Source organism: Myotis daubentonii, chromosome 13 (assembly GCF_963259705.1).
Source record: "Myotis daubentonii chromosome 13, mMyoDau2.1, whole genome shotgun sequence".
NCBI classification, from domain to species: Eukaryota; Metazoa; Chordata; class Mammalia; order Chiroptera; family Vespertilionidae; genus Myotis; species Myotis daubentonii.
Genome location: NC_081852.1, coordinates 59,261,418 through 59,285,495, shown reverse-complemented (window position 1 = coordinate 59,285,495; position 24,078 = coordinate 59,261,418). Strand labels below are relative to the sequence as shown.

The 24,078-nt window shown below is 52.5% G+C and overlaps 1 protein-coding gene across 3 annotated transcripts in view; it reads left to right on the top strand.

Moving 5' to 3' along the window:
- INPP5A (inositol polyphosphate-5-phosphatase A) overlaps window positions 1-24,078 on the top strand; it is a 144,074-nt gene that overhangs the window by 58,571 nt on the left and 61,425 nt on the right. For all 3 annotated transcript variants that reach the window (XM_059661660.1, XM_059661658.1, XM_059661659.1), the window contains exon 4: window positions 1,823-1,910. In XM_059661660.1, the coding sequence (XP_059517643.1) occupies window positions 1,823-1,910 (88 nt within the window). The remainder of the gene's footprint in view (window positions 1-1,822; window positions 1,911-24,078) is intronic.

Here is a 24,078-nt window from a genome sequence, read left to right as displayed (position 1 = left end):
CGTAGTATTCCATTGTGTAGGTGTACCATAGTTTTCTAATCCACTCATCTGCTGATGGGCACTTAGGCTGTTTCCAGATCTTAGCTATTGTAAATTGTGCTGCTATGAACATAGGGGTGCATATATCCTTTCTGATTGGTGTTTCTGTTTTCTTGGGATATATTCCTAGAAGTGGGATCACTGGGTCAAATGGGAGTTCCATTTTTAATTTTCTGAGGAAACTCCATACTTTTCTCCACAGTGGCTGCACCAGTCTGCATACCCACCAGCAGTGCATGAGGGTTCCTTTTTCTCTGCATCCTCTCCAGCACTTGTCGTTTGTTGATTTGTTGATGATAGCCATTGTGACAGGTGTGAGATGGTACCTCATTGTTGTTTTGATTTGCATCTCTTGGATGATTAGTGACTTTGAGCATATTTTCATATGTCTCTTAGCCTTCTGTATGTCCTCTTTCGAAAAGTGTCTATTTAGGTCCTTTGCTCATTTTTTTATTGGATTGTTTGTCTTCCTTTGTTAAGTTGTATGAGTTCCCTATAAATTTTGGAGATTAAACCCTTATCGGAGATAACATTGGCTGTAAATTTATAAATGTAATCAAACTTGGGGAAAGTGTGTCCGTTATTTCTTTAAACATTTTCTTTTAAAAAAATATATAGTTTTTAGTTGATTTCAGAGAGGAAGGGAGAGGGAAAGAGAGATAGAAACATCAATGATGAGAAAAAAATCATTGATCGGCTGCCTCATGCACACCCTACATTGGGGATCGAGCCTGTACACTGGGCATGTATCCCGACCGGGAATCAAACCATGACCTCCTGGTTCATAGGTGGAAGCGCAACCACTGAGCAACACCAGCTGGGCTAAATGTTGTTTTCTTGTCCTGCCCTTTCGACTTCCTGACATTCAACTGTTTGTGGGCACACAGATCCCTTTAGCTCTCTTGATCTTTTGCCGGTCATTTTTCCTCTGGAAGTTTCTGGTGCTGTGTTGTTTATTCCAGGACGTTTTCTTCTTTAGGTTTTAATCTATACTTAGGTCCCTGCAGTAAAATTATTTCTGATATATTTTTCAGCTCTAGAAGTTTCTTTTGTGGTTTTCATATCTCTGTCTTTCCTTACGTTCATGTTTTCCTTTAAATCTTTGATCATATTTATAATAGCTGTTTCAAGGTTTGTTCAATGAATTCCATCATTTTTGTTCTTTCTAGGACTTTTTTTCCCTGCTTTTTTAAAGTTTATGGGTCATATTTTGTTGCTTCTTCACATGCCAGTAATATCTGAGGTGATGGTAGACATGAATGTTCTGTGCTGTTCCGTGTCTGAAGTTTATTTTCTCCGTGTAGAGACTCTGGGGTTTGCTCTTGGTGGGAGTCAAGGTCTGAGGATCAGTTTGGTCCTTTCCAGGCTTATCCTCTCCCTACCCGGACCAATGCGCTGACTGTCACATGGTGCCTGTGTCCTTCTCCACCTCCCCTCCCCTGCGGTCATGGGGGCAAGACCAATGGGGGCCAGGCCAATGAGCAGAGCAGGCCCTCTCTTTCTGTCACCATTCTGGTGCATTCTCAAACCTCTAGTGCAGTGGCTCCTGTTCCAGCCCATTTACAGAGATGATAGAGAGGTCACCTACAATAGACTCTTCTAGGTTTTAGTTCCTGCCACCCTCCCTCTCTCCCTCTTCCCTCTCCTTTCCCACTCTGGTTGGTGGTGTCTCCAGGGTGATGTCATACATGGTGTCCAGGCCAGCATCCTGGGCCTCGGCAGCACACCTGTAAGTGATGAGGTGTCTGCGTGACTCTTGACTAAAGAACTCTTTTCCTTCCAGAGAACTGCTGTCAAGCGATGCGATGAAGGAATATAACCGGGCTCGCGTCTACCTGGACGAGAACTACAGGTCCCAGGAGCACTTCACAGTAAGTGCCTCTGCCCCAGGGGAGCGCCTGCTGAAGTGGCCCTTCTCTTTCGGTGGCCTGCTCTCCATCATAGCATCCTGCCATCTGCCTGCATTGAAATGTTACAGCCGTGCTGCAGCCTTTGGGGGGTGCCCTAACTCAGCAAATCTATGGCGGGGAGGGCAGCACAGTGCAGATGGCACCTCAGCTGCTTCCTCAATGTACCCTTGGTGGGCTGCTCATCAGTTGGCACAGACAAGGCCCATGTGGCAGCTGGAAGGTGGACAGCCAAGGATTGAGGCCAGGGCCCTGGCGTGTGGGAAATGAGGGAGGATTAGGGTTCTGGGGCTTACAGGTGAGGAGTTAGCCCCATGTCTGGTCTTCTGTGCCCAGCTGCCTGTGTCACAGGCTTGCTCCAAGCTCTGCCAGTCCTTTTGTGCACCTAAGAGAGAAATTTCTAGCATTTAGTGCTTACCTTGAAAAATCTCTAAGGAAAAGAAAATTAACCTGAAGCAACTAGAAGGAAGGAAATAATGAAATAGCAGCAGGAATCAGGGCAATAGAAACTAGAATAATTGAGAATTCAGTGAACTGGTTTCTTAGCAAGGTTATCATTCTAAGCCGCCTTCTCCAGCGGATCAGGATGGGCCTGTCTTGGAACACAGACCCAGGTGGTGGGGCCTTCAGGTGGAATCCAGGACCGGCTCCCAGCTGTGGCACATCTGTGTTAAGGGCCCAGCGTCACTTACTGCACAGATGCCCGCCTCCGTGCAGGCAGTCAGAGGACGATGGCAAGGCTCCAGGTGCGCTCCGAAGCCTCAGAAAGAGTGATGGGAGGGTTACCAGCTCCTTGAGGAGGGAGCCTGACACATGTGCCCAGAAACTGTCACCTCACGGGAGCTGCCACCCTCCTATGGAAGTTTTCCATATATTTTCAAAATTCTCACTTTGCTAGTTCTCCGTGATCTGCTTTGTGTCTCATATCATTACAAGGTAACATAATCATTTCATTTCTCTTCCAGCCAGAATGTCTGGTTGGCTGAGAAGAGAAGTGGTGGGACGTTGGAGGTGCACCAGGGCTGAGAGCTCCATTTGGTTTTGTCTCGTCCCTGGAAACTTATCTCAAATGTCATTTCACCTTGTGCAATGGAAAACAAAAACCCGAAAAATGAGAGTGCCCAGAACTCAGCACTTTCACTGAAGAAATACTGTTCTTGCCAACAGTTGTGGTTCTCAAAAATTATTTGATGGCAAAATTTGGATGTAATTTTCAACACCCAGAGTTCGAGATTTTCACACGGTGGGACAACCGTCTGATGGGACAGTCTGCCACAGGACAGCCTCTGTGACGTGGGGTTTTAGGGCTCTCGAGGAAGGAGGCAGGCTGCAGCCCGCTATGGCCCCTGCAGGATCTCGCCATCCGATTGGTACATTGAAGTACTTAGCAATGATAGTGTATCTCATATGCCCTTCAATGCAAGGATTTTTAAAAGTAAAACAACAGAAACCAGGGTGCATCCAGAATCCATGGCATCTCACATTTAGAATGGCAGTGTTTTCCTTGTAAATACAGCAATAGCATGTTAACTGGGGACATGGCAGTCTGTGTGGTTGGAGCCTGAGACGGTACAGTGTACAGGGCCTCACTGGGTGGAGGGACTCGACACAAGCGACAGAGGGAGCTGCCCAACCACCCAGGTCTGAGGCCCCCAAGGCTGTGTGTGTTGGTATCCACAGGACACAACACCATCTAGTGTTGGGGAGGAAGGCTGGACCCACCTGCCAAGGGTGGGGGCATCACTTGCTCCCCTCTCGTCCAGCCGTACCTGTGGCCTGAGGAAAGCCAGTTCGCTGCAGGGTGACTGTCCAGTCTAGAGCTGGGAGAGCTGTGTCTAGGGGTGAGAAGGGGCCAGCCTTGTTGCAGACTCTGTCTGGAGCTCGTCCCATAGTTGGCACAGGGAGAGGTTTGCGTTTGTCATCCCATCTCATGACCAGGAGGGTAGTAGTTTGTGATGAATCTCTGCTTGACCCTGGGCCCTGCCTGGATTGCTGTCCCCTTCGTGCCCGTTCATCACCCTCAGTGTGTCACCTGTGGAACCGTCTTTGCTGGGGGTCTCTGGATATCCTGCTGGAGGGACCCTGCACCCCCGGATCCGGGGCAGGGCTGAGCAGCACTGCCAGCCCAGAAGCCACCCTCCTGCCACAGCCTGGTGGCCTCGGGCTGTCAGAGGGAAGAAAATTTAATTTTTCAAGATTAATGGTATTGGAGCAATATTTTTAGCTGAGTGTGGTTCAAATAATAGGCCATTAATTGAAAAAGGAAATTGAAATGAATTTATCTTGTACATAAATGCTGTCACAGGTATTAATAGGGATCAGAAAATAGTGGCCTGTTCCCAGAAAGATGTTGAACCTGACGCGGCACCTGGTGCATGAACATGACGGTGGGGGTTGCTGTGCACACGGGAACATGGGCAGGGGTGGGGGTGGAGCTTCAGCCTGTGGGGGCTCCGGGCCCTGGAGGGTCTTCTACCTAGAGCAGCGGTTCTCAACCTGTGGGTCGCGACCTCTTTGGGGGTCGAACGACCCTTTCACAGGGGTCGCCTAAGACCATCGGAAAACACATCTATAATTACATATTGTTTTTGTGATTAATCACTATGCTTTAATTATGTTCAATTTGTAACAATGAAAATACATCCTGCATATCAGATATTTACATGACGATTCCTAACAGTAGCAAAATTACAGTTATGAAGTAGCAACGAAAATAATTTTATGGTTGGGGGTCACCACAACATGAGGAACTGTATTAAAGGGTCGCGGCATTAGGAAGGTTGAGAACCACTGACCTAGAGGGTCTTCTGGCAGAGGCAGGAAGCGGCCGACATCCTTCTTCACCAGCAGATGGCGCCAAAGCAGCACCTCCTATCCTGAGATTTTAGTATAGGAGGTGCTCAGCAGCCAATTTTTAGACTTAAAAATTATTACGTTACATTTTGTTTGCTCCTAAAAAGCATCCTGAGTGGGCATTTACGGGAGCAGGAGGCTTGTCTGGTCTATTGAGGGTTGAGAAGACAGACTGGCCTCCACTGGCTGTCTCCCTCTCTCCGGGCCTTTATACTCGCCGGGTCATCGCCTGCCTGCACTTTCCACTGGAACCTTGAGAGTTGGAGGTTTGTTCCTCCAGAGGAACTGCCAGTCTGGAGTGTTGACATTGGCCCTGAAAGGCTGGGCCCTGTCCTGTTCTTGGGAACTTGTTTAAATGTCCATCACAGGGTAGACTGAGGACCCTGGCCCATGCGTCAACACAGCCACGAGTGAGCTGGACGGGATGGCCAGGAGCTTACACACTGTGCCCAGGGTCCCCAAGTTCCCCAGGCCCTTTCCTTCTGGCTGCGGCCCCAGATGTGCCAGTGTTGACATCCTGATTTCTGTCTTCCTGAGCTCAGGCCCCTGGAGCAGCAGTTTCGCTTGTCCCTACTCTGGCCTGCAGCCTGGAGTCACGTCAGCACATCTTGGGTGCTCAATAACCGCGTCTGAGCCAGTGAGTCAGTGTGGGTTAGGCGTGCACAACCCAGGCCCTCCCTGCAGGGTCAGGGGCCGTGATGCCCCAGTTCAGCTCAGTGGAGAATGCCTGCCCAAAGGCAGAATTTGAGGCCATCGGTGTGTAGATGTCTAAGGCCATGGATTGGGCCACATCCCACAGGTGTGGGTTGCAGGGAGGTCTGAGTCTGGGGCCCCCACCTTTGGAAATTGGGAAGAAAAGGTGGGTTTATCAGGGGAGGTGAGAGAAGGTGGGGTGAGCTGGAAGCCATGAGGCAGTGAAGAAAGGTCGCAGGGGAAGGGGACTGCACCCCTATGGCCGTGGCACCACCTCCTAGGCCCCACCCCCTGCCTGGGGCTGCTGGGAGGACCCAGGGGTCTGGAAAAGAGGGACTGGCACCCAGCTGAAGAGGGGCTGTCCCTGGGTGAGCATGCAGCAGGTACTTAGATGGCCTTTCCCGGGGGGATTGACTGCACCTGCTCTCCACGACCCAGAATCTAATGATCCTGAGTCCTGGCAGATTTGCATATTTCAACACCACACTAATGTTTTTGTATTTGCCCCCAAAACCTATGATGTTCCAGCTTTCATCACCAGCAAGTTTTAAGGCCCCGGGTATCTTCCATGGTGATAGACGTTAGGTGGTAGATGTGTACGGCACTGTATTCATAGCAGGGTCAGTGGATGAGGAGCCTCAGAGCCTCGAGAAGGTGATTGGACATCTGCACCCTCCCTGCCCCTGGGGACCCCTAAGGCCCCTGTCCTTCTTGGGCACCATGTGGTGGGTGCCAGATGACAGGATCTCATGTTCTGGGGACAAGACCGGGTGTTGGGGATGCTACCAAGTCTGGTGGAGAAGCAGCGGCATCGCTGTTGCTCATTCATCCCTCCTCCTGGAGCAAGCCTGTCCCCCGCCCCCAGATCCCCGAGGCTGCCCTCCCACCTGGCCCTCAGCTCTTTGGGCCCCTGTATCTGAAGGACTGTGCATATATTTGTGTATGTCCTGTCCCACCCAGTGAGGACAGTGTCACCACCCCCCGATAATTCTTTGGATTTAGCAATCAAGTCCGGGTGCAAGTGTCGGGCATGTGAATTGATTCTGGGACTGTCGGAGAAATGATTCGTACAAAAACACTTGAGAGAGACCTTCCCATTACAAGGACGGGCTCCAAGGCAGTGGGGGAAGAGGGGTGGCTTTCCTTAGGCGGTGCCAGCTCCCCAGGATGGACAGCTCACATCCCTCCGTCCCCTGTGGGCACCAGCTCCAGAGCACAAGGAGGTGTTGTGGGACTCCACCCGAGGGCATTCAGGGACTGCCACATGGCCTGGTCAGGCAAGTTGAGTGGAGCTTAGGGAGGAGGCTCCAGGAGGAGACACCGAGCTCTATGCTGGTACCTGGGACCCTGAGACTGCCTGAGTTACACTGGGCATCGCAGAGGCCCCGACACCCCCAAATGCTCTCCCAGACCCCCCTGCCTCCTGGCACCTGCCTGTCATCCAGACCCTTGGAAAATGCTTTCCACCCAAAGCCTTCCAGGTTCACCTCCTGGGAAATGAGCTCCCTGGGAGGCCTCAGGTGGCCACTGTTGTCACAGGTGTTACTTGGTTAACTTCACGGCACCCTGGGGCCCACGGGCCTTGACACTGAGGAAGTGCCCGAGTAGTTTTCCAAGGCTTCCAAGTGTCTATTGATCCAAGGCGGCGAGCCCAGGAGTCACGTGTCTAATTTCACAGGCACGCTGAGGAGCATGGAAAACGCATCACTTATTGCCCGCAAAGCCTGAACGTCAATAGGGGACGGCTTTCCTATACTCTGGCTTCAGAGGTGGCTAAATGAGGAAGAAATTGCAGATTTGTTTCCATATAATTTCCTTGTTGTCTGTTTCCTGCAGGAGTAAAGCATCTGGCATGAGGGGCCCCCACTGTTCCCACTGGTCGTTTGTCTGACCGCAGGGGCTGCGTATGGGTGATTCACGGGGCTGCTGGGGGCTGCTGAAGGCCCCAAGGAAGCACGGCCAGGGGCTGCCCATCTGCCCCTCATCTGGTGACCCTGTCTTCCCCCCTCACCTGGTGACCTGTGGGGAGGAGGATGGGGGGAGAGGAGGAGTTTCCTGGCAAGATGTATAGGCTGGCATGGGAACCCCAACACACAGTATCAGAGGGGCCCCCTGAGGAGCTGTGGGCTGATGCAGGTACCCCAAAGGTCCCCTTTTATTTGGGGACAGTGGTGCTGCTGGTAGGACTAGGTGAGCATGCTTATTTGGCACCTTTTCTCTGGGCAGATCAGCTCAGTGGTAGACAGAACAGGCCCTTTCTCCATGGAGAAGCTGGAGGCCAAGGAGTCCAGCCTAAAGCCGCTCTGGTTCGCACACAGCAGGACCCACAGAACCTCCCAAACCTGCTCACACTCCATGGCTGGGCCGGGAAGAGTGAGGGGCAGCCGCATGTCTCAAAGGGTAGGTGGCAGAGACTGTCCCTGTGTGGCCTGGACAGGGCCGCCCATTGCTGTGGCCTCACGCCTCCCACGACGGTGTCTGTTGTGGGACAGCCTGTTTGGCCGCTTCCTTCGCCAGTCCTTGCTCATTTAGCTGTTGGCCCCAGAAGTGTCTGTGTAGCAGCTGAAACTGTGCACTGTGGTTTGTTGAACCAATTTGGCAGCCCTTTGGGGCAGTAAGCGCAGTCAGGACGGCTGGCAGAGGCTGTCCTTGCTGTTGGCTCCGGACTGGTGCCTTTGGAGCCAACAGGGCGAGGAGGGAACCCTCTCGTGGAGTAGAACTTGTCCAAGGGTGTGAAAGCTCTCCAGCAAGTACTGGCAGCTGGTGGGCACTCAGCCCCTTGGAGCCTCCCTGCGCATCGAGGAAATGTCCTTGGCGACCACAGGGTTGCCTGAACACGTGGCATTCAGACCTCCCCTCAAAGCTCTAGAAGTGGGGTTCCGTCTGGGCAGAGGGGCCTGAAGCCAGAGACGTGTCAGATCTGTCAGTGCCTGAATGCAGCAGCGTCCAGGGACACCGGGAAGGCCTGCGGGCTGAGATGCCTCCAGTCCCTGTGTCCAGGCTTTGTCCTCTGCCTTCCAGCTGCCCAGCCAACACCTTTATCTCTTCCATAATTTGGTCTCAGGAAAGAGGCAACAGGTAGTTTCATTTTCTGTGAGGGGAGAAGAATGGCTAAACCAGAAATTCATGGACACGAGTTTGAGAGACATCAAGATTTCCCAGGGGTGCAGCCTCGCTCATCTGGGGTGACATGGAAGCCAGGGAGGAGGAGTCGTGCTCTCCGACTGTCAAGTGCTGCCCTGCAGCCTCCCCAGGAAGCACCTCCCCCCCTGGCCCAGAACATCGCTTTGCAAACCCCACCCTGTCCAGCAGGGTCCTGTTCCCAGCAAAGTGGGATGGTGATCCTCCCTGTGGTCAGACCGTGCAGCCCCCTGGGTGCAGCCCTGGCACCAGGAACCTCAGTCTATGCCTGGAGGGTTAATTCTCACCCAGGAGGAGCCGTGTGCCTGCTCCTCCCACTCCATGTCCCGGCTGGTGGCTCCTGGGCCCAGGATGCCTTCACTGCTGGTCCCAATAAACTGGGCCTCCCCCACCCCCTTTTGCCTTTTGCGTTGCTGTGAGGAGGGTCCCCACTGGCCCTGGCAGTCGGTTCTCCAAGAGGGCCGGCCTTCCCTCTGAGAGCAGGGCATCTGCTGGAGGGTTACCCGGGGTGGCTGCTGGGGTTCTGCCTCCCATGCACGTGGTGGGGCGACAGCCTGGAAGCCATGCTCCTTCCGAGGAGATGCCCTCGCTGCCTCTCCTCTGATGGCCCCTTCCCCGTCTCTGCTGTCCTGATCAGATTTTCGGGGAAATATATGGAAAGTTAATGGAGTTTACTGGTGTTCTTTGATCCAAAGAGGGGGAGGAAAGCAAATGCATTTCTGATGTGGAACTAATCTGCTTCAGGAGGCCCCCACCAGCCTGTCTCTGCCTGCGCCCTGCCCGTGGCCCAGACAGGCCTGATGAAGTGAGAGAAGCAAGATTGGTTTTCCGAGGGCACCGGGCCCCCGTGCACAGCTAAATCACACTGTCTGCTCTGCCGGCGGGGTAACACCGCGCCCCCCTCGGCGGCACCTGCAGCCCCGCGGGACACAGTGATGTGCGGCCGGGCAGCGGCGGGCTGCAGTGAAGGTGAAGCTGTCATATCGATCTTTTTAGCACTAAAATATGAGCCACTTTGCTCCGCTCCCCGCTGCTGTGATGTGAAAAATAATAACTCGGATCCAAATTAAAAATATTGATCCCGGGAAGGTGCTGAAAGTAAATAAACACCTTCCGAAGTTTTCGGGTCAGCCGAGGAATGGGATTCAGCAATAAATGTGTCGGCACGTCACAGTGCAGGGTTCTTGATCTGTTTTTTCTTTGAATTGATTTTTCATTATTTACTTCCTAAAAGTGTTGGAATTCGGTCCTCCACTGTTAAACCCCAGTGTTTGGGCAAATTATTTCTTTGGGGCTCACAAGGTGCTCCTAATCCACTCGCTCATTGATTGATTGATTTTTGACTCAATAAGCTCACAGTCCTTGCCTTATTTAGAGCTTCCATCATAATTTTTTATACATTTAGGCCTGACTTTTTTATTTCCCTCTAACAGATGAGCTGACGGGCCATCAAGTGGGGAGGACAGTTGCCACAAGGTTAATTGTATCTTCTCCCTGTGTTCCCAGCTGACGTTAGGTCTGTCGTGGCTGAAGGTTGGGTGACGGAGCACAGCCCTCCTGGACCCTTACAAACCCCTTTACCAGCAGGGCCATGACCCTGAGGGTCTGCCAGCTGCCCACAGCCAGGCCCAGTGGGGTGGGTGGCTCGACTCTCCAATGTCGTGGCTTTTTGCGGGCGCAAGGAGACACTGAACCATATGCTTCTGGGAGTTTATCCTTCAGGAGGCCCCTGAAAGCTTGGGCGAGTCCCCCACCCTGCATAGCAGGTGCCAGGGACAGACAGCTTGGAAAAGACAAAGGGTGCGGTGGCCGCATCTGTGTGGTTGTGGGTGGTGAAGACTTGTCTGGGGGGACTTAGAACTTAAAATACACACATCCCTCTGCCCCTGAGAGTCAGGGTTCCTAGTGACCATTTCCTGGTCACTGATGCCCCGATTTGGGAAGCTGCCAGGCATAGGGCTCCCTGGGCTCAATCCCGGGGTCGGGGGAAAAGGTGGAGGACTGTGCCCCGCTCTGTGCTTTGTGTTCTCCACATCGGAGGACCCACTGTGCTTGCTAGTGGCCTGCGCCTGAGCCAGGATGTTAGCGCGTCTGTCCCAGTGTGGGTGCCGGGAGTGGTGCTAACGAGAGGCATGCGATGCTCCACGTTCTGACCCACCATTGATATCTGACAAAGGTATTGGGCAGCTCAGTAGGGGGAGGAGGGTATTTTCACAAATGGTGCTAACCATTAGAGGGCCATGAGCAAAAAGACAAAACCTCAACTCTGACATTGAAACTTAACAAAAATCAAGCTCGAAACAGGTCATAGATCTACAGAAGAGCTAAAACATAAAACTACCAGAGCACACAGGAGACAATCTTGGTAACTTTGGCTTTTCTCTTACAAAAGAAAAAATTTATCAATTGCACTTCATCAAAATGAAAAATATTTGTTCTTCAGAAGATACAAAAATAGGCAGTCCACAGCCAAGGAGAAAATATTTGCAAATACACCCGACAAAGGACTTTATCTGGAGCCCTATATATAAAGAACTCCGACAGCCTACCACTAGCCAGACACACAAATCTTCCTGAAGTTTTAAAGATCGGAACAAACACTTCAGCAAATAAGGTGGAAAATGGCTCACAAGCCCATGGAAGGACACTCGATACCATCGGTCATCGGAGCAGAGCATATGAAGACCACACTGTTGGCGAAGATGACAGGTTCCCCACTGCTGGCTGAAATTGAACAGACTGGCCACGTCATGTGCTGGTAGGGTGTGGAGACCGGAACGCTCAGACATTGCTGTAGAGGAAATGTCAGATCACCGCCACACAGAAAACGCACCGACCATGTGAGCCAGCCACTCCTCTCCTGGGTATCTGCCTAAGAACAAGGCAAGTGTGTCCGCACAAGGACTGGGACACAAATGTTCACGACACCTTTACTGATAATACCCCGAACTGCAAACGACCCGAATTCCCACCAGCAGGTGAGTGGTAAGCCGCTGCCGAGCCACGCAGCGGCGAGAACTATTGCTACAGCAGTGCTGCACTCTGGGAAAGTACCTGTGCTGAGCGCACGAAGCCAGGCAAGGGAAGAGTACCTTCGGTATCATTCCACTTATCTCATATTCTTGAAACTGCAAGCTCATCTGTAAAGACGGAAAGCAGCTGTGGTTTCCAGGGACGGGGCTGGAGGTAGGGGTTTTGAGGGGACAGGGACACAGGGCAGCTTGGGGAGCCAGGGCCGTGCCTGCTATGTGGCTGTGACGATGGCTGCCCGGGGCAGCTAGGTCAGACCTCCTCTGACTGCATCCGTTCACTGTGTGTGGTTTTGTAAATGTCAGTTGTGCATCAATAACACTGTGAAATACCTAGTTACCTGGTTAATGGCTGGTAAGCAGTCAGAGTTTAAATGACTTAATTGAAAAGGAAAATATTTCTGTTACAATCTGACTCCATGTAAAGACTATATAAATCACTCTATATGTCTTATGATTAAGGAAACTTAACATTCCACAAGAAATAGTAGCAGAGTATGAATAATTTTCATATTCACATTCTACAGGTATTATCAACATAAAACTGAAGACATCTTTAGGTTGAATAGACTTTCCTGATTTTTTAGCATGGCTAACATTATTCGAACTCAACAAAAGTGACTTTGGTTAACATTAGCCCCGTTTTGCCTGTGCTCTGGCAGGCAGGTGCCGTCTTCAGTTTAGAGTTGGCTAATTTGCAAATGAGTTTGTGCCCCGTAAGGGGGCCGTTTCCTGTGAGGAGGAGTCATTGCACTTTCCGTCCATTGCTGTTGGTTTGAGGAATCTGGAAAAGCAGATTCCCGATGCTCGATGGTGCTTCCTCCTTTGCTCCGTGCACACCTCACACGTCGTCTTCATCTTGTTCTGTGTCTGTTTCCTCTCAACTGTGAGCATCCGGGCCCAGAGGCGTTTGATGGCTGACCCGTGTCCCCAGGCCCAGCCGGCATGCAGCCAGCACCTCTGGCCAAGTTCCTGCATTTGCGCAGCCAAGCCCAAGTGCTGGTCTGGGTCTGTGTTCCGGCTGGTGGCCCTGCTGTGCCATGTTGGGGAGCCCACCCTCCCAGCCAGCAGCCTTGCCTCACTCGTGCTGGGGCACTGCACTCAGATCCCCATTTAGGGAAGCAGGGCCATCAGTGGTGTGTTGGGCATCTCATGTGGCTGGAATGTCAGTGAGAAGAATACCTCCCACACCTGCGATCTGGACTCCCCCCGAGCTGGGTACTCGGAGATGCAGTACATACACCCATGACAGAAGGAAGTCACGCGTGCCCTGGGTGAGTCCCCACCAGTGTCCCTGCACCCGTCTGCACGCACTGCCACCTGCAATGGCCTTACTCAGTGAGGAGCAGGCACCGGGCTCTGCCTGGCCAGGGGATGAGGGAAGAAGCGTCTGCGGGGGCAGGGACCCCCTACACGGCCCTGTGGCATAAGGAGTGGCCCCCTCCCCTCCATCTACCACAGCCTGGTCACATAGCTGCCCTCGGTCATGCCTGTCCCAAGCTGTCCCTGCTGTCTCCCATGCTCACTGTGTGGGCTGGTGCCGTAACCACACTGTGCCTGATTCCTGGGTGAAGGAACAAGGGCAGTCCTGGTTTCTTTGCCCAGCGCCCTGCCTGTGTCAGTTTCTCTGATGGCGTGGTCGCTTCATCCTTGCTTCTCTGCCCCCATAGGCCCCTGCTGCAGGGCCCCAGCGGGTGGCAGCTAGCTGTGCGCCGGGTGGGGTGGGGGCTGGGTGCTCTGCAGTGGCCTCCAGGGCCCTTCCTTGTCGCTGTGCCTGCTCTCCAGGAAGTCCGAGGCGGGCTCTGCTGACTGTGGGGTGAGGAGCCGGTGGCCGCTGATCCGTCAGACAGACAGGCGTGATGGAGTGCGTGTCACCCGCAGCCGGGAAACAAATGCGCCGTGGAATGTATTGGTGAACAAACTGAAAAATTGTAAAGCTCTTAAGGACTTTCATGCTTGTTAGCATTTTTTGACAGAAAATCACTGAAGCAGTGAACATAAAAAAGTAGTCACGGTTGATTCACAGTTCAGCTTGTTGTTCTAGTCATTTGGCCTCAAGTGACATTTCACTCCCCGGGATCATTTCTGAGCTGCCCTGCTCACCAGGGTTTCTTTCTGCGATTGTTTCCACGTGTCCTGGCTCTTTTCACCTGAGCCGTGGGCTCCCTACAGATCCGTCCCGATGCTCTGGAGGGAGAGCGGGGAACCTTCCTGAGCAAAGACTGACTTCAGATTCTGAGAGCCAGTGTGGATGTGGGGGCTGGTGTGGGGTGGGGGCGGTGTAGAGTGGGGGCCGGTGTGTCCCGGGGGCCGGTGTGGCCTGGGAGCTCATGGGGGTTGGGGGCCAGAGTGGACATGAGGGCCCGTATGGCCTGGGAGTGCATCTGGGCTGCCATGCTCCTGGAACCCAATCATAGGAGGGTCCAAAGTCTTTAGGAGGCAGTCACAGGAGTATCTCGAGGGTGAGTGATGGCCGCTCAGGACAGGGTGCAGCCCACCCTGTAGTGGACGAGACGCGGCAGTTGGCAGGCCCCCAGGAAAGGCCTTCCCAGGGTGTTGGTTATTACTTATTCTCGGACAACGATGTCCTTGCCAGCCTTCCGTGTGGCCAATTCCTGCGTGTCCTGTCACAGGTCGCTGGTGGCAGAGCCAGCTCCTCTTTTAAGACACCCACAGCCCCATCTGAGGAGAGCGAGGTGTGTCTCCCAGGAGAGGAGGACGTCGGCATGAAGGAGAGGGGACCTGGCTCATGGGTCCGCGGTGGCACTGGCTTTGCAGGGCTCCTGGCCCTGCTCCTGGCTCCCTCCGCCATCAGGCTGCAGGAAGCCTTGGTAGCCACGGTGGCTGGTCCCCCCGCAGCGGTGGTGGCTGGGGGCCAGGCCTCCAGGCTGGGTGACTAGGCCAGTCCCCCAGACAGAGCTGTTGCTGCTCAGACAGGAAGGAATGAAAACGGAGTTTAGAAACTACATTTGCGCTACATTTTTTCAGAAAAGGCTGACATCATGGACCCGTCTACTGTCACCTGGAGCACATCTCTCCAGCCTCCTATCTTGAGGTGACACTGGCCTTTAGAAATACCCTTCCACATTTCCCCTCGATTTGTATGTGTCCCCTTTGGGGAGAAGACCTGACTTTTAATTATGACAAAGAAAAGTAGCGTTGAGCCTGGCCAGTGTGGCTCAGTGATTGAATGTTGACCTATGAACCAGGAGGTCCTGGTTCAATTCCTGGTCAGGGCACATGCGGCTCATCCCCAGTAGGGGGCGTGCAGGAGGCAGCTGATGGATGATTCTTTCTCATCATTGATCTTTCTATCTCCCTCTCCCTCTCCCTTCCTCTCTCTATAATCAATAAAAAAAAATTTAAATACTCTAAAGAAAAGTAGTGTTGATACTTGGGTTCCCCTCATGGGTCATTGTTTTCATTGTTAGAGAGAAGGACACCACCACACATCTACCCGTAAGTCAGACCCTCGTGTGCCTGGCTCTCACTGACTGTTTTCTTTCACATTGTGATTAACTTTTAATGTGTCATTAAAAACTGCTTCCTGCTAGTTTCTCATTTGTGAACGTGGGAAATGATTTATACTCAGGGTATTCATGTCTAGAATGCCAAAGAAAGAGCAGCCCTGAAGAGACATGCTGCTGTGTCCAGGCCCTGATGATGGGGAAGTAGCAGACAAAGCCCCTGCAGCCTGCAGGTGACGTGGCACAGCGCTCCAACCACAGGTCTCATCCTCTCCAGAACACTTGAGATTTAGACAACTACAGCATGCCCCAAATCCTGTCAAATCCTCCCAAATGAACCAGTAAAAGACACTTCAGCCAAGAAGCCCTGGCCCTTTGCAGTGGCTCCCTGTCCACTGGCCACCTTCTGGAGTGCAACAGTGTCCATGGTTGTCGGAGAAAACCCCGAAACATCTTTCAAAGGGAAATTATTACACTTCGCTCTTCATCTTGAAATTAATGTTGGGCTGTCAATTTTTATTGCTGATCTGATGGATGCAGTCCAGTGATGGCAGCTGCTCCTTGGACAGCCTCGGATGCCGTGTGGCCTGGCTCCAGTGTGGGCTCACCCCCACCCCCCACCCCCCATTGTGGGGAACTCAGGTAGAGAAACACCTGTGCAGAGAACAGTCTGACCTGCACGATGTGCTTGGTTCCTGGGGTCATTGAGGGGTTTAATTTTCTTTTCTTGCCCTCACCCCAGCCTGCCACTCAGAGAAAAGAAGGCTGGAGGCAGCTTCCCAGGCTGGGCCCCGAGCAGCCAGCACCGGGTGGGATTGAGGTCCGCCCCACTGGCTGGGTTCTTTGCATCTACTTACGAGGCCGGGATATAATGATGTGATCGTGCTTGTCTGACAAATGCGGCCGGGCCAGCTCAGGACAGCAGACGTTTCCACTGTGACCCGAATCAGCTACGCGGCAGCCCCTTTTGGGTTAGAGCTAAGCTATTTAATCAATGTTGGCTGTTCTTCCAACCATCGTAATTATTTAAAGGGTTTTCAAAAGGGAGAGGACAAATCAAATCAAACCATAACTGTTGTATCTCATTCAGAGTTAAGTGTATCTTTTAAAATGTGGGCCTGTTTAGAATCCCCTCCCAGTTTTCATCTATTATCACAATAATTGAGTTTGTAGCTGGAATTAAATTTATCAAATTGCGTTATCCTCTTTAGAAATTGGATAGGGCCCCGGGCGGGGAGGCAGAAGTTAATCCGCTTTGCCGAGGCCCCGGTGGCACCGCTGCAGGACGAGGGCTCAGGCGTCTTCCTGTCACCCGGACGCGATGTAATTTCTCCTCAATCCCTTGTGCAAATAATGACATTTGAATCGAGCATTAACAGGCTTAATTACTTTAAAATTGTCATTTTAATTTACACTGATATAGTATTGATCATACAAGCAGAGATTAAGCTGTTCAGTGGAGCGGATGATGGGGAATTAAACATTAAAGGGTCCTCCAGGGGCCGCGGCTGCCCAGCGAGAGCCGGAAGAGGGATGATATTTCTCAGTAATGAACTGGCGGCATGCGGGGACATGAATCTTGGGCTCCTGGAAAAGGGGAAATAATGGGGTTTGGGCAGCATTTGCAGGTTACTCATTCGCCGCCATGCACCAATTCTCCAATGATCCGTCCGCCTCACCAACATTTATTTATCCAGCAAATTCCGAGCTTTGACCTTTTGCTAAGTACATTGAACATAAGTTGGAGTGGAGATTTTTCAGCTGTAACTTTTATAAGTATTTGTTATTTTTTTTTTCTTATTTCTAGGCAACATCAAACAAAATTATTCAGTTTTCCTAACGTCCTCGTGTCTGCGGGCCTCTGTGGCTGTCGGTGGTGTGCTGAGAGGGCAGTGGCCAGTCCTCGGGGCTCAGCAAGCTCTCAAGGGGCAGGGGTAGCTGGGACTGTCACAGGCACCCGGGGTCGTCACAGGCAGGGGGCCGTCCCAGGAAGGGGCCAGCTCCTTCAGCCGTGCCTCACACTTCACTTGTGAAAAATTCCAGAGGCAAGTCCTAGGTTTAAGTGTCACTGACCCCTTTTTTTCAACAAAATGACGTGAGAGTCTCACATTTTGCCCTGGAAGTAATGGTCCTCTGCCTGTCTTTTCAGTTTGCTGTTTTCTTGTGATCATTATGCAAAGCGACGCCCTGTAACTGCGGATGCTGCCAGCTGGGGAGAAGATGGAAATGAAGCCAATTTTTTTTTTTTTTTTTTCAGAAGAAGCACATTTGACAGGCTTCTTTTGGCCACCGTCAGACACCTCAGATCTTTGAACCGCTTCACTCTTTAGCGGTTACGTAATAAAAACTTAGGTGATTGATTTTATGGCTCAGTGGGGAATGATGAAATTCTTGATCCCTGTCCATAATGGCTTGACTTTACACAGCGGGCTAGAGATTTAATTAAAGCTGATCAGGGAATGAGACGCTGCTGTTTCTCCCCAAGTGGACGTGGTTTGCACAGGAGCGTCGGAGGCGTCACATTTCTCCTCAGTGGGACTTAAGCTTGTCGTCCACTTCACTCACTCTGAGTAGCTCAGCCATCTTCATCCCTAATGATAGCACTTTTGGTTTTGTTGTGTCTGTGACCTTCTTCTGTAAAAAAAATATGCTCTGACGTTTATCGGGCACCCCGTTTGGCGGGATTGTGCTGTCTTAGAGCTGGGAGCCAGAGACACAGACAGCTGGGGCTCTGCTGCCCGTACATTTTATCTTCCCTGGGGACCCTGAGACTGGCTGAAAACTGGAGGGAGCAACCTGGGTCCCAGGAGGACACCTCCAGGGACACTCCTGCTCGGTCTGCTCAGCCTCTTTCTTGAGAGCTGTAGGCCGGCTCCTCTCCTGTGTTTGCAAAGTTGTTAGTGTCATTGGTGTGACCACATGTGGGTACCCAGTAGGGCATGAGAGCGGTGGCAGGGGTGGGGGAAGGCTGACCTCGGGAGGGCTCCCCAGACCTGGGAGTGAGCGTGCTCCTCCAGGCATCTGGAAAAGTGCCCCTGCACTGTTCCTCGCCAGGCATCGGTCCTCACGCAGCATGCTGCCTGTTGCAGACTGACTTTGTGGCTGCGTCATACTTAGTTACACGTAGACATGGCAGGTCTCCACGCAGGAGGTTCTGCCCCCATTCCCAGGCACTGTCCCTTCCCGCTCTCACAGCCCAGCACTGGTGTCCTCTGTCCCTCTCCAGCCGCGCCAAGTGGCTCTGCCTGTTCCTTTCCAGCCCTTCTCAGCCCCACCCCTCCCCTTCCCGAAGCTCTGGCCTGCGCTGGGTCCTGGGAACCGTGGAACCTCCATCCCACTACACACCTCTTCCCCCAATGCCTTCTCCTCTGCCTGAAGCCTGGTGCAGCCCTAGGCATTCCCACCAACTTCTGTGCAGCCCTGGCCCTGGCGCCCTGTGTTCTCTCGCCACACCCAGCCCTGTCCTCCTCCCACCAGCATCCGCCCACATGTCAGCTTGCCATGTCTGTGTCTCTGGCTCCCGGCTCCCACTGCGTCCTGGCTTGCCATTCCCACCAGCACACTCTGTGACCAGCAGGGACAGGATGCCCTGGGTCCCTGGTCCCCACCAGCAAACAACATGTCACCGTTCCCTCTTTTTGTGGGAAACACCTCTTGACCCCCTACCTCCCCTTCTTCTTGGTCCTACAGAAACACTGATCCGTCTCCTTTTCCTTTTAAGGAACATGATAGATTCCATGTGGGGAGGGCTTCCCAGACGGTGGTTGACAGGTGTCACTCCTCCGCGCCATTCACGGGCTCTGATTTATGTCCAGGCCGTTAGTAGGACCTAGCTGTTCCAGGAAGGGCTGTTCGTGATTTGTCCCCAGAAGAGAGGTGAGGACCAAGAGGTGTTTTCTTCAGATGATGAGGCTGTGGGTACATCGCAGCCTCCTCCAGCGTCTGCCTCCTTCTGGCTGGGGCCACAGGGACATGCGGTGGCTAGTGGTGAGTCAGGGCTCTTGTGCAGCGGCCTCTGCCTGGGAGGCGATCAGAGGTGGGTGGACACGAAGGAGGAGGCCTTGCTGTGCCTTGTTACTCCAGTGGTAAGGGCATGGGGTGGCAGGAAAGAATAACATCACAACTGAGTGGTCGTTAACATTGAACTGTGATAACACCATCCTGTGTGCTTCCACATGCCCCCTGAGGGCGCAGAGCAACCCTGTGAGGCAGGTACTGTGATGATCTTCCCGAATTGCAAATACAGAGACTGAGGCGCAGAGAGGTCAGTAATTTGACCGAGGTCTCCAGACCCAGGGGGGTGGGCAGATGCAGGACTGAGCTTGGCGCTGTAACCACCGTGTACAGCTCCCTCAGAAGAGCAGGGACACGGGCAGTGGTCAGGGCTGGGTGTTGGTTTAGAGGCTGACCAAGGACATGCCGTTTAAAGCTGGAGGACAGTGTTTTGGTGGCTGAGACTCGAACAGCACCCTAGTTCAGGGCCAGGGAGAGAGCTGCGTTTTGAGTGGCTTCTTTAAGGGACACTGTGCTCTCTGTATCTCTGGCAGACCTTCGTGTAGAAAGAATTGGATAACATGCCCCGTTTTAGAAACGGGAGAGCTGAGGCTTTATTGATGTGTGTATTTGCTCAAATCACATCGCTGGGAACTGCAGAATTGAAGTCAGAATTCCAGGGCTGCCTGTGGGCCAGGAGCACATGTTACATGAAGTGCAGGGACACGAAAGGCTGGTGGAAGGAGACAGACGGTGTGCTGTCTAACACACGTGTGATTCGAGCCTGAGAATAAAGCAGGCAGATCGGAAGTTATTTTTGAAGAGATGATAAATTTTCCAATGCCTGGGAACCTTCATACACCCCATGAAAAATCCCAGTGAGCCCAAAACAGGATAAAGAAAACCCACCCCAGAGCGATCATAGTAAAACGACAGAAAACCAGAGATTCAGGACCCTTCAAAAGCTTGTGTGGGAAAAAGCTAGGCCGGCGGCACTCACGCTGCCTGCTCCCTGCCAAGCAGGAATGTGACAGAGCAGCGTGGCCCCCAGAGTCCCCCAGGAAACGCCACCATGGAGCTCTGTGTCCAGCAAAACACCTTTCAGAAATGAAGGTGAAATAGACATCTTCATTCTAATGAAACCCAAGAGAATCTGTCACCTGCAGACCCCACAACAGGCAGCAAGTGCTCAAGGGTGTCCTCACGCAGAGAGCGCAGGGCTCCAGAGGGAGAGGCGGGGGCAGGCAGGAACAAACACCGTGAAACGGAAAATACGGCGGCAGAGTGAGTACCTGGGGCGGAAAATAAACTATCTCCACGTTTAATAGCCGGGTGTTTGAAACGGGAGAGGACTAAGTCCCCCAGTTCCAACGGGATGGGCAGACTGGCTGGGGTCAGCAGGACAGTGTCCAAGGCTTTGGGACTTGGAGCAGAAATAATAAGGACGGTGGGACATGGAGGCCCGGGTCCCGTGGAGGCAGCAGCCCCTGGAAGAAAGCTGCTGTGTTGGCATGTCTGTGCAAGCGGACTGCGCTCAATGATTTGAAACAGAAGTAAATGGCGGTTTCCCAATATAATTGCAATTTAAAAATCAATTAAGCCTTTCGGGTAGCATTTTCTGGGCCCTGAGCTCTCCTAATGGCAGCAGGTAGTTTGTAAACAGCTTGTGCTCAGTGTTGTCATCCCGTAAAGTGCATCCACTCTAATCAGCCTCTCTACATAATGCGTAGCCTGCCTCCCCAGAACATCTGTAGGAACGAAATTGTAATTGAAAAGCTAATGATTTTTGGAAGACAAAAGATAAAAGTCAGAGCTGCTTTAATTATGATACAAACTCTCCACATAATTTAATGGGCATAAAAGTTTATTGATTTACTTTTGTAATCATTTAGACATGGAAAATATGACAATAAATTTCATAATTTAAACTAGTTATTTTAAGACTGATATATTTCTTGCTCGTCACTGAAACTTTGTTGGCAAAGTCTGTATTATTGGAAAGAGCATGTATATTGCAAGTGAATCTCATTTTCAGAGGAAAGTACTTGGGTGGTGCAATGAAAAATAATTTGGGGTGCTTGCAAAGGACGTCTAGGTCTGCGCCATTTCTTCTTGTCGCCTAGCTGGGTGCTGGGCACATGGTATGAGTCCTGTGATGTGGGCTCCTCTGTGCACCCAGCTCCCTCCCCAAAGAAACGGGCACAGGGAGCTGATTCCTCTCCCACCTGTTGTCAGGCATCAGCTCATGAAGTCTGTTAAATCAAGCAAAAGAAGTAGGATTTTCCTGTTGGAAAGGAAGGTCCAGGATAATGTGTTGAACACTAGCTGGGAGAGTACATGTGGGGAAAGAGCTGGGAGGATCCAGACTGACAATAACCCGGTACATCTCCATGAGATGGCTCCCGGATGACGAGTGCCTGGGCCGTGTCCTCACAGCAGCCCCGCGCTGGCCCAGGAGGAAGGGCAGGACCAGCAGGGGCCTCCATGTACCTGCGCCTGCTTCTTACTCTCAGTGTGGACAGCACTGCCACTCTCTCAGGCACCTTCGTTCCCTTACATGCGGGCAGTTCTCTGGGTGAGGAGTGGCGGCTGCCATCTCTACAGCCAACTAAGAGAGCTGGAACTTCCCCTGCCAGAGTTTCTTTGAATCTACCATTTGGGTGTGATGCTCACAGCACCACTGGCCTCTGGAGTGTGGACTCCATGGCCACCCTGTCCCCATGTCCTTGATGTGCCGGCAGATCAGGGCCCATGGCCACTTCCTCCCCCCACTCACCTTTAAGACACCACGTGCCCCTGGATCCGTCCTTCTCCTTGACTGCCCTGTGTCCCCACTGACTGCCCTGTGTCCTCACTGACTGCCCTGTGTCCCCACTGACTGCCCTGTGTCCTCACTGACTGCCCTGTGTCCTCACTGACTGCCCTATGTCCCCACTGACTGCCCTGTGTCCCCACTGACTGCCCTGTGTCCTCACTGACTGCCCTGTGTCTCCACTGACTGCCCTGTGTCCCCACTGACTGCCCTGTGTCCTCACTGACTGCCCTGTGTCCCCACTGACTGCCCTGTGTCCTCACTGACTGCACTGTGTCTCCACTGACTGCACTGTGTCTCCATTGACCACCCTGTGTCCACACTGACCACCCACGTCCACACTGGCCACCTTGGCAGTCTCTCTACAGGCTCTCCTCTTCCCAGTCCCTCCACAACAGTATCCTGGGACCAGTCTCTGGCCCTGCCCTGTCTCTGGCTCTGGTCAGTCCTCGGTGAGGAGACCTCATGTGGACCATGGACCCCAGTCCCACACGTCCAGCTGCCTTTGATGTCTCCCTGTGGTGTTTTACAGCCATTGCAACCTCAACGTGTACGAAGCTGGATGCTTCCTTATCCACCCTCAGTCCCAGGCAATGGCAGCACCCACGTCCTGCTGGCCTGGCGAAACGCTGGCCCTCGGTGCCTCCCCGAGCTCACGGCCCATTGTCAGGGCATCCTGTGGACATTGCCCGTGTTCAGAAGCTGACCCTTTGTATGAAGCACCTGTCACTGTCCCTCGCATCACACCATCTTGCTTTGGGCCATTTATTCAGCGAGACCTCCGGCCACCTGCCAGGGCAGGGGAGTGGATGTCAGGGACCATTTGTGAACAACTGAGCCAGTGGGTGACCTCGCCCCAGACACGGTACGATGGGAGTGTCCCCTGCAGTTTGCAAATCTGGCGTCACCCATCACATGGCCATCAGCACCCTCCGGGGCACCCCTTCCCAGCAGCCCATCTATAAAGGCCGCCTCACCCCCCATGGCTGCTCCTCGCTGCCGTGATATAAAATGTTAACAGGCACATTCATCTGTTGGATTTATCGTGGGCCACACAGGACATTAAGTGGCTGTTGCTTGGAATGTTTACCCTCCCTGTCACAATGGCTGTGCTCTGCCGGCCCCTTGCTGGGCTGCCTAATTGGGGACACTACAACCAGGGCTGTGACAGGGTTCAGCACCCCGGTGTACGCATGCCAGCTCCCATGGTGCGCGCTGTATAAAATGCTCTTTAATTCAGGAACAGATATCATTAACTTTGTAAGTAGATGAACACAATGGACAACCAATTTAATTAACTTCTGATGTCGGCTGTTGGACGGGAGACAAAATGAAATTATACGTGCATCTCTCAAGCAGGCAGCCAGCCTGGAGAGGGCTGGGCGGTGAGGGTCAGACGGGGGGACACCTTTGTGCCGTCATTTCACGTTTAGCCCAGAAGCTGAAATTGGAAAGTCAGTACTTTGTAAAAGAAGTCAGCTCTCATTTTCGATGGTTACAAAGCTGCTCGGAGAGGCGGAGCAGCCTCATGACAGTGACATGCTAAATGCGACCTCTCCCACACGCTGCCCTTCTGGATAAGGCTGGGCGAGATGGACAGGAATGCCGCCTCATCCCATTAGGCCGCCGGCCGTGAGTTTATTATACAGGGAGAGATCAATGAAGCGCTGCATTGATTTAAACAAAAGCTTTGTTTCATTTATTATTGTTTATAATCTAATGAAAGTGATAGTAACTTAGCTTTGATTTATTACTCAATCTGTTAAATTTTATTAAAACCAGGAGTCTTGGGACTTACTCGTGAAAGAGTTGGTCCTCCTCTTGGTAAAGTGTGTGATTTTTTGCAGTCATGTTCAGCTTCTTGGAATAAAGCGATGCATTAGGTTGTCCTTTAAACCCTGAGTAGACAGTGCTGCACATTAGCTCCTGAGCACCTTAGCCAGTCACTCCTGGGGGTGTCCTGCGTCTCCACACTGCTGTCATCTAACTAGGACTCTAGCTCCTGCCGTGCACCAAGCATTATGCTGGGGACTCGGAGGTGACGAGACCATCCTGGAGGAGCCTCCCTCCCCTCCCAGAAAAGAAGACAGCCAGGGCTGCAAGGGCCGAGCCCCTTGCACGAATTCCATGCATCGGGCCTCTAG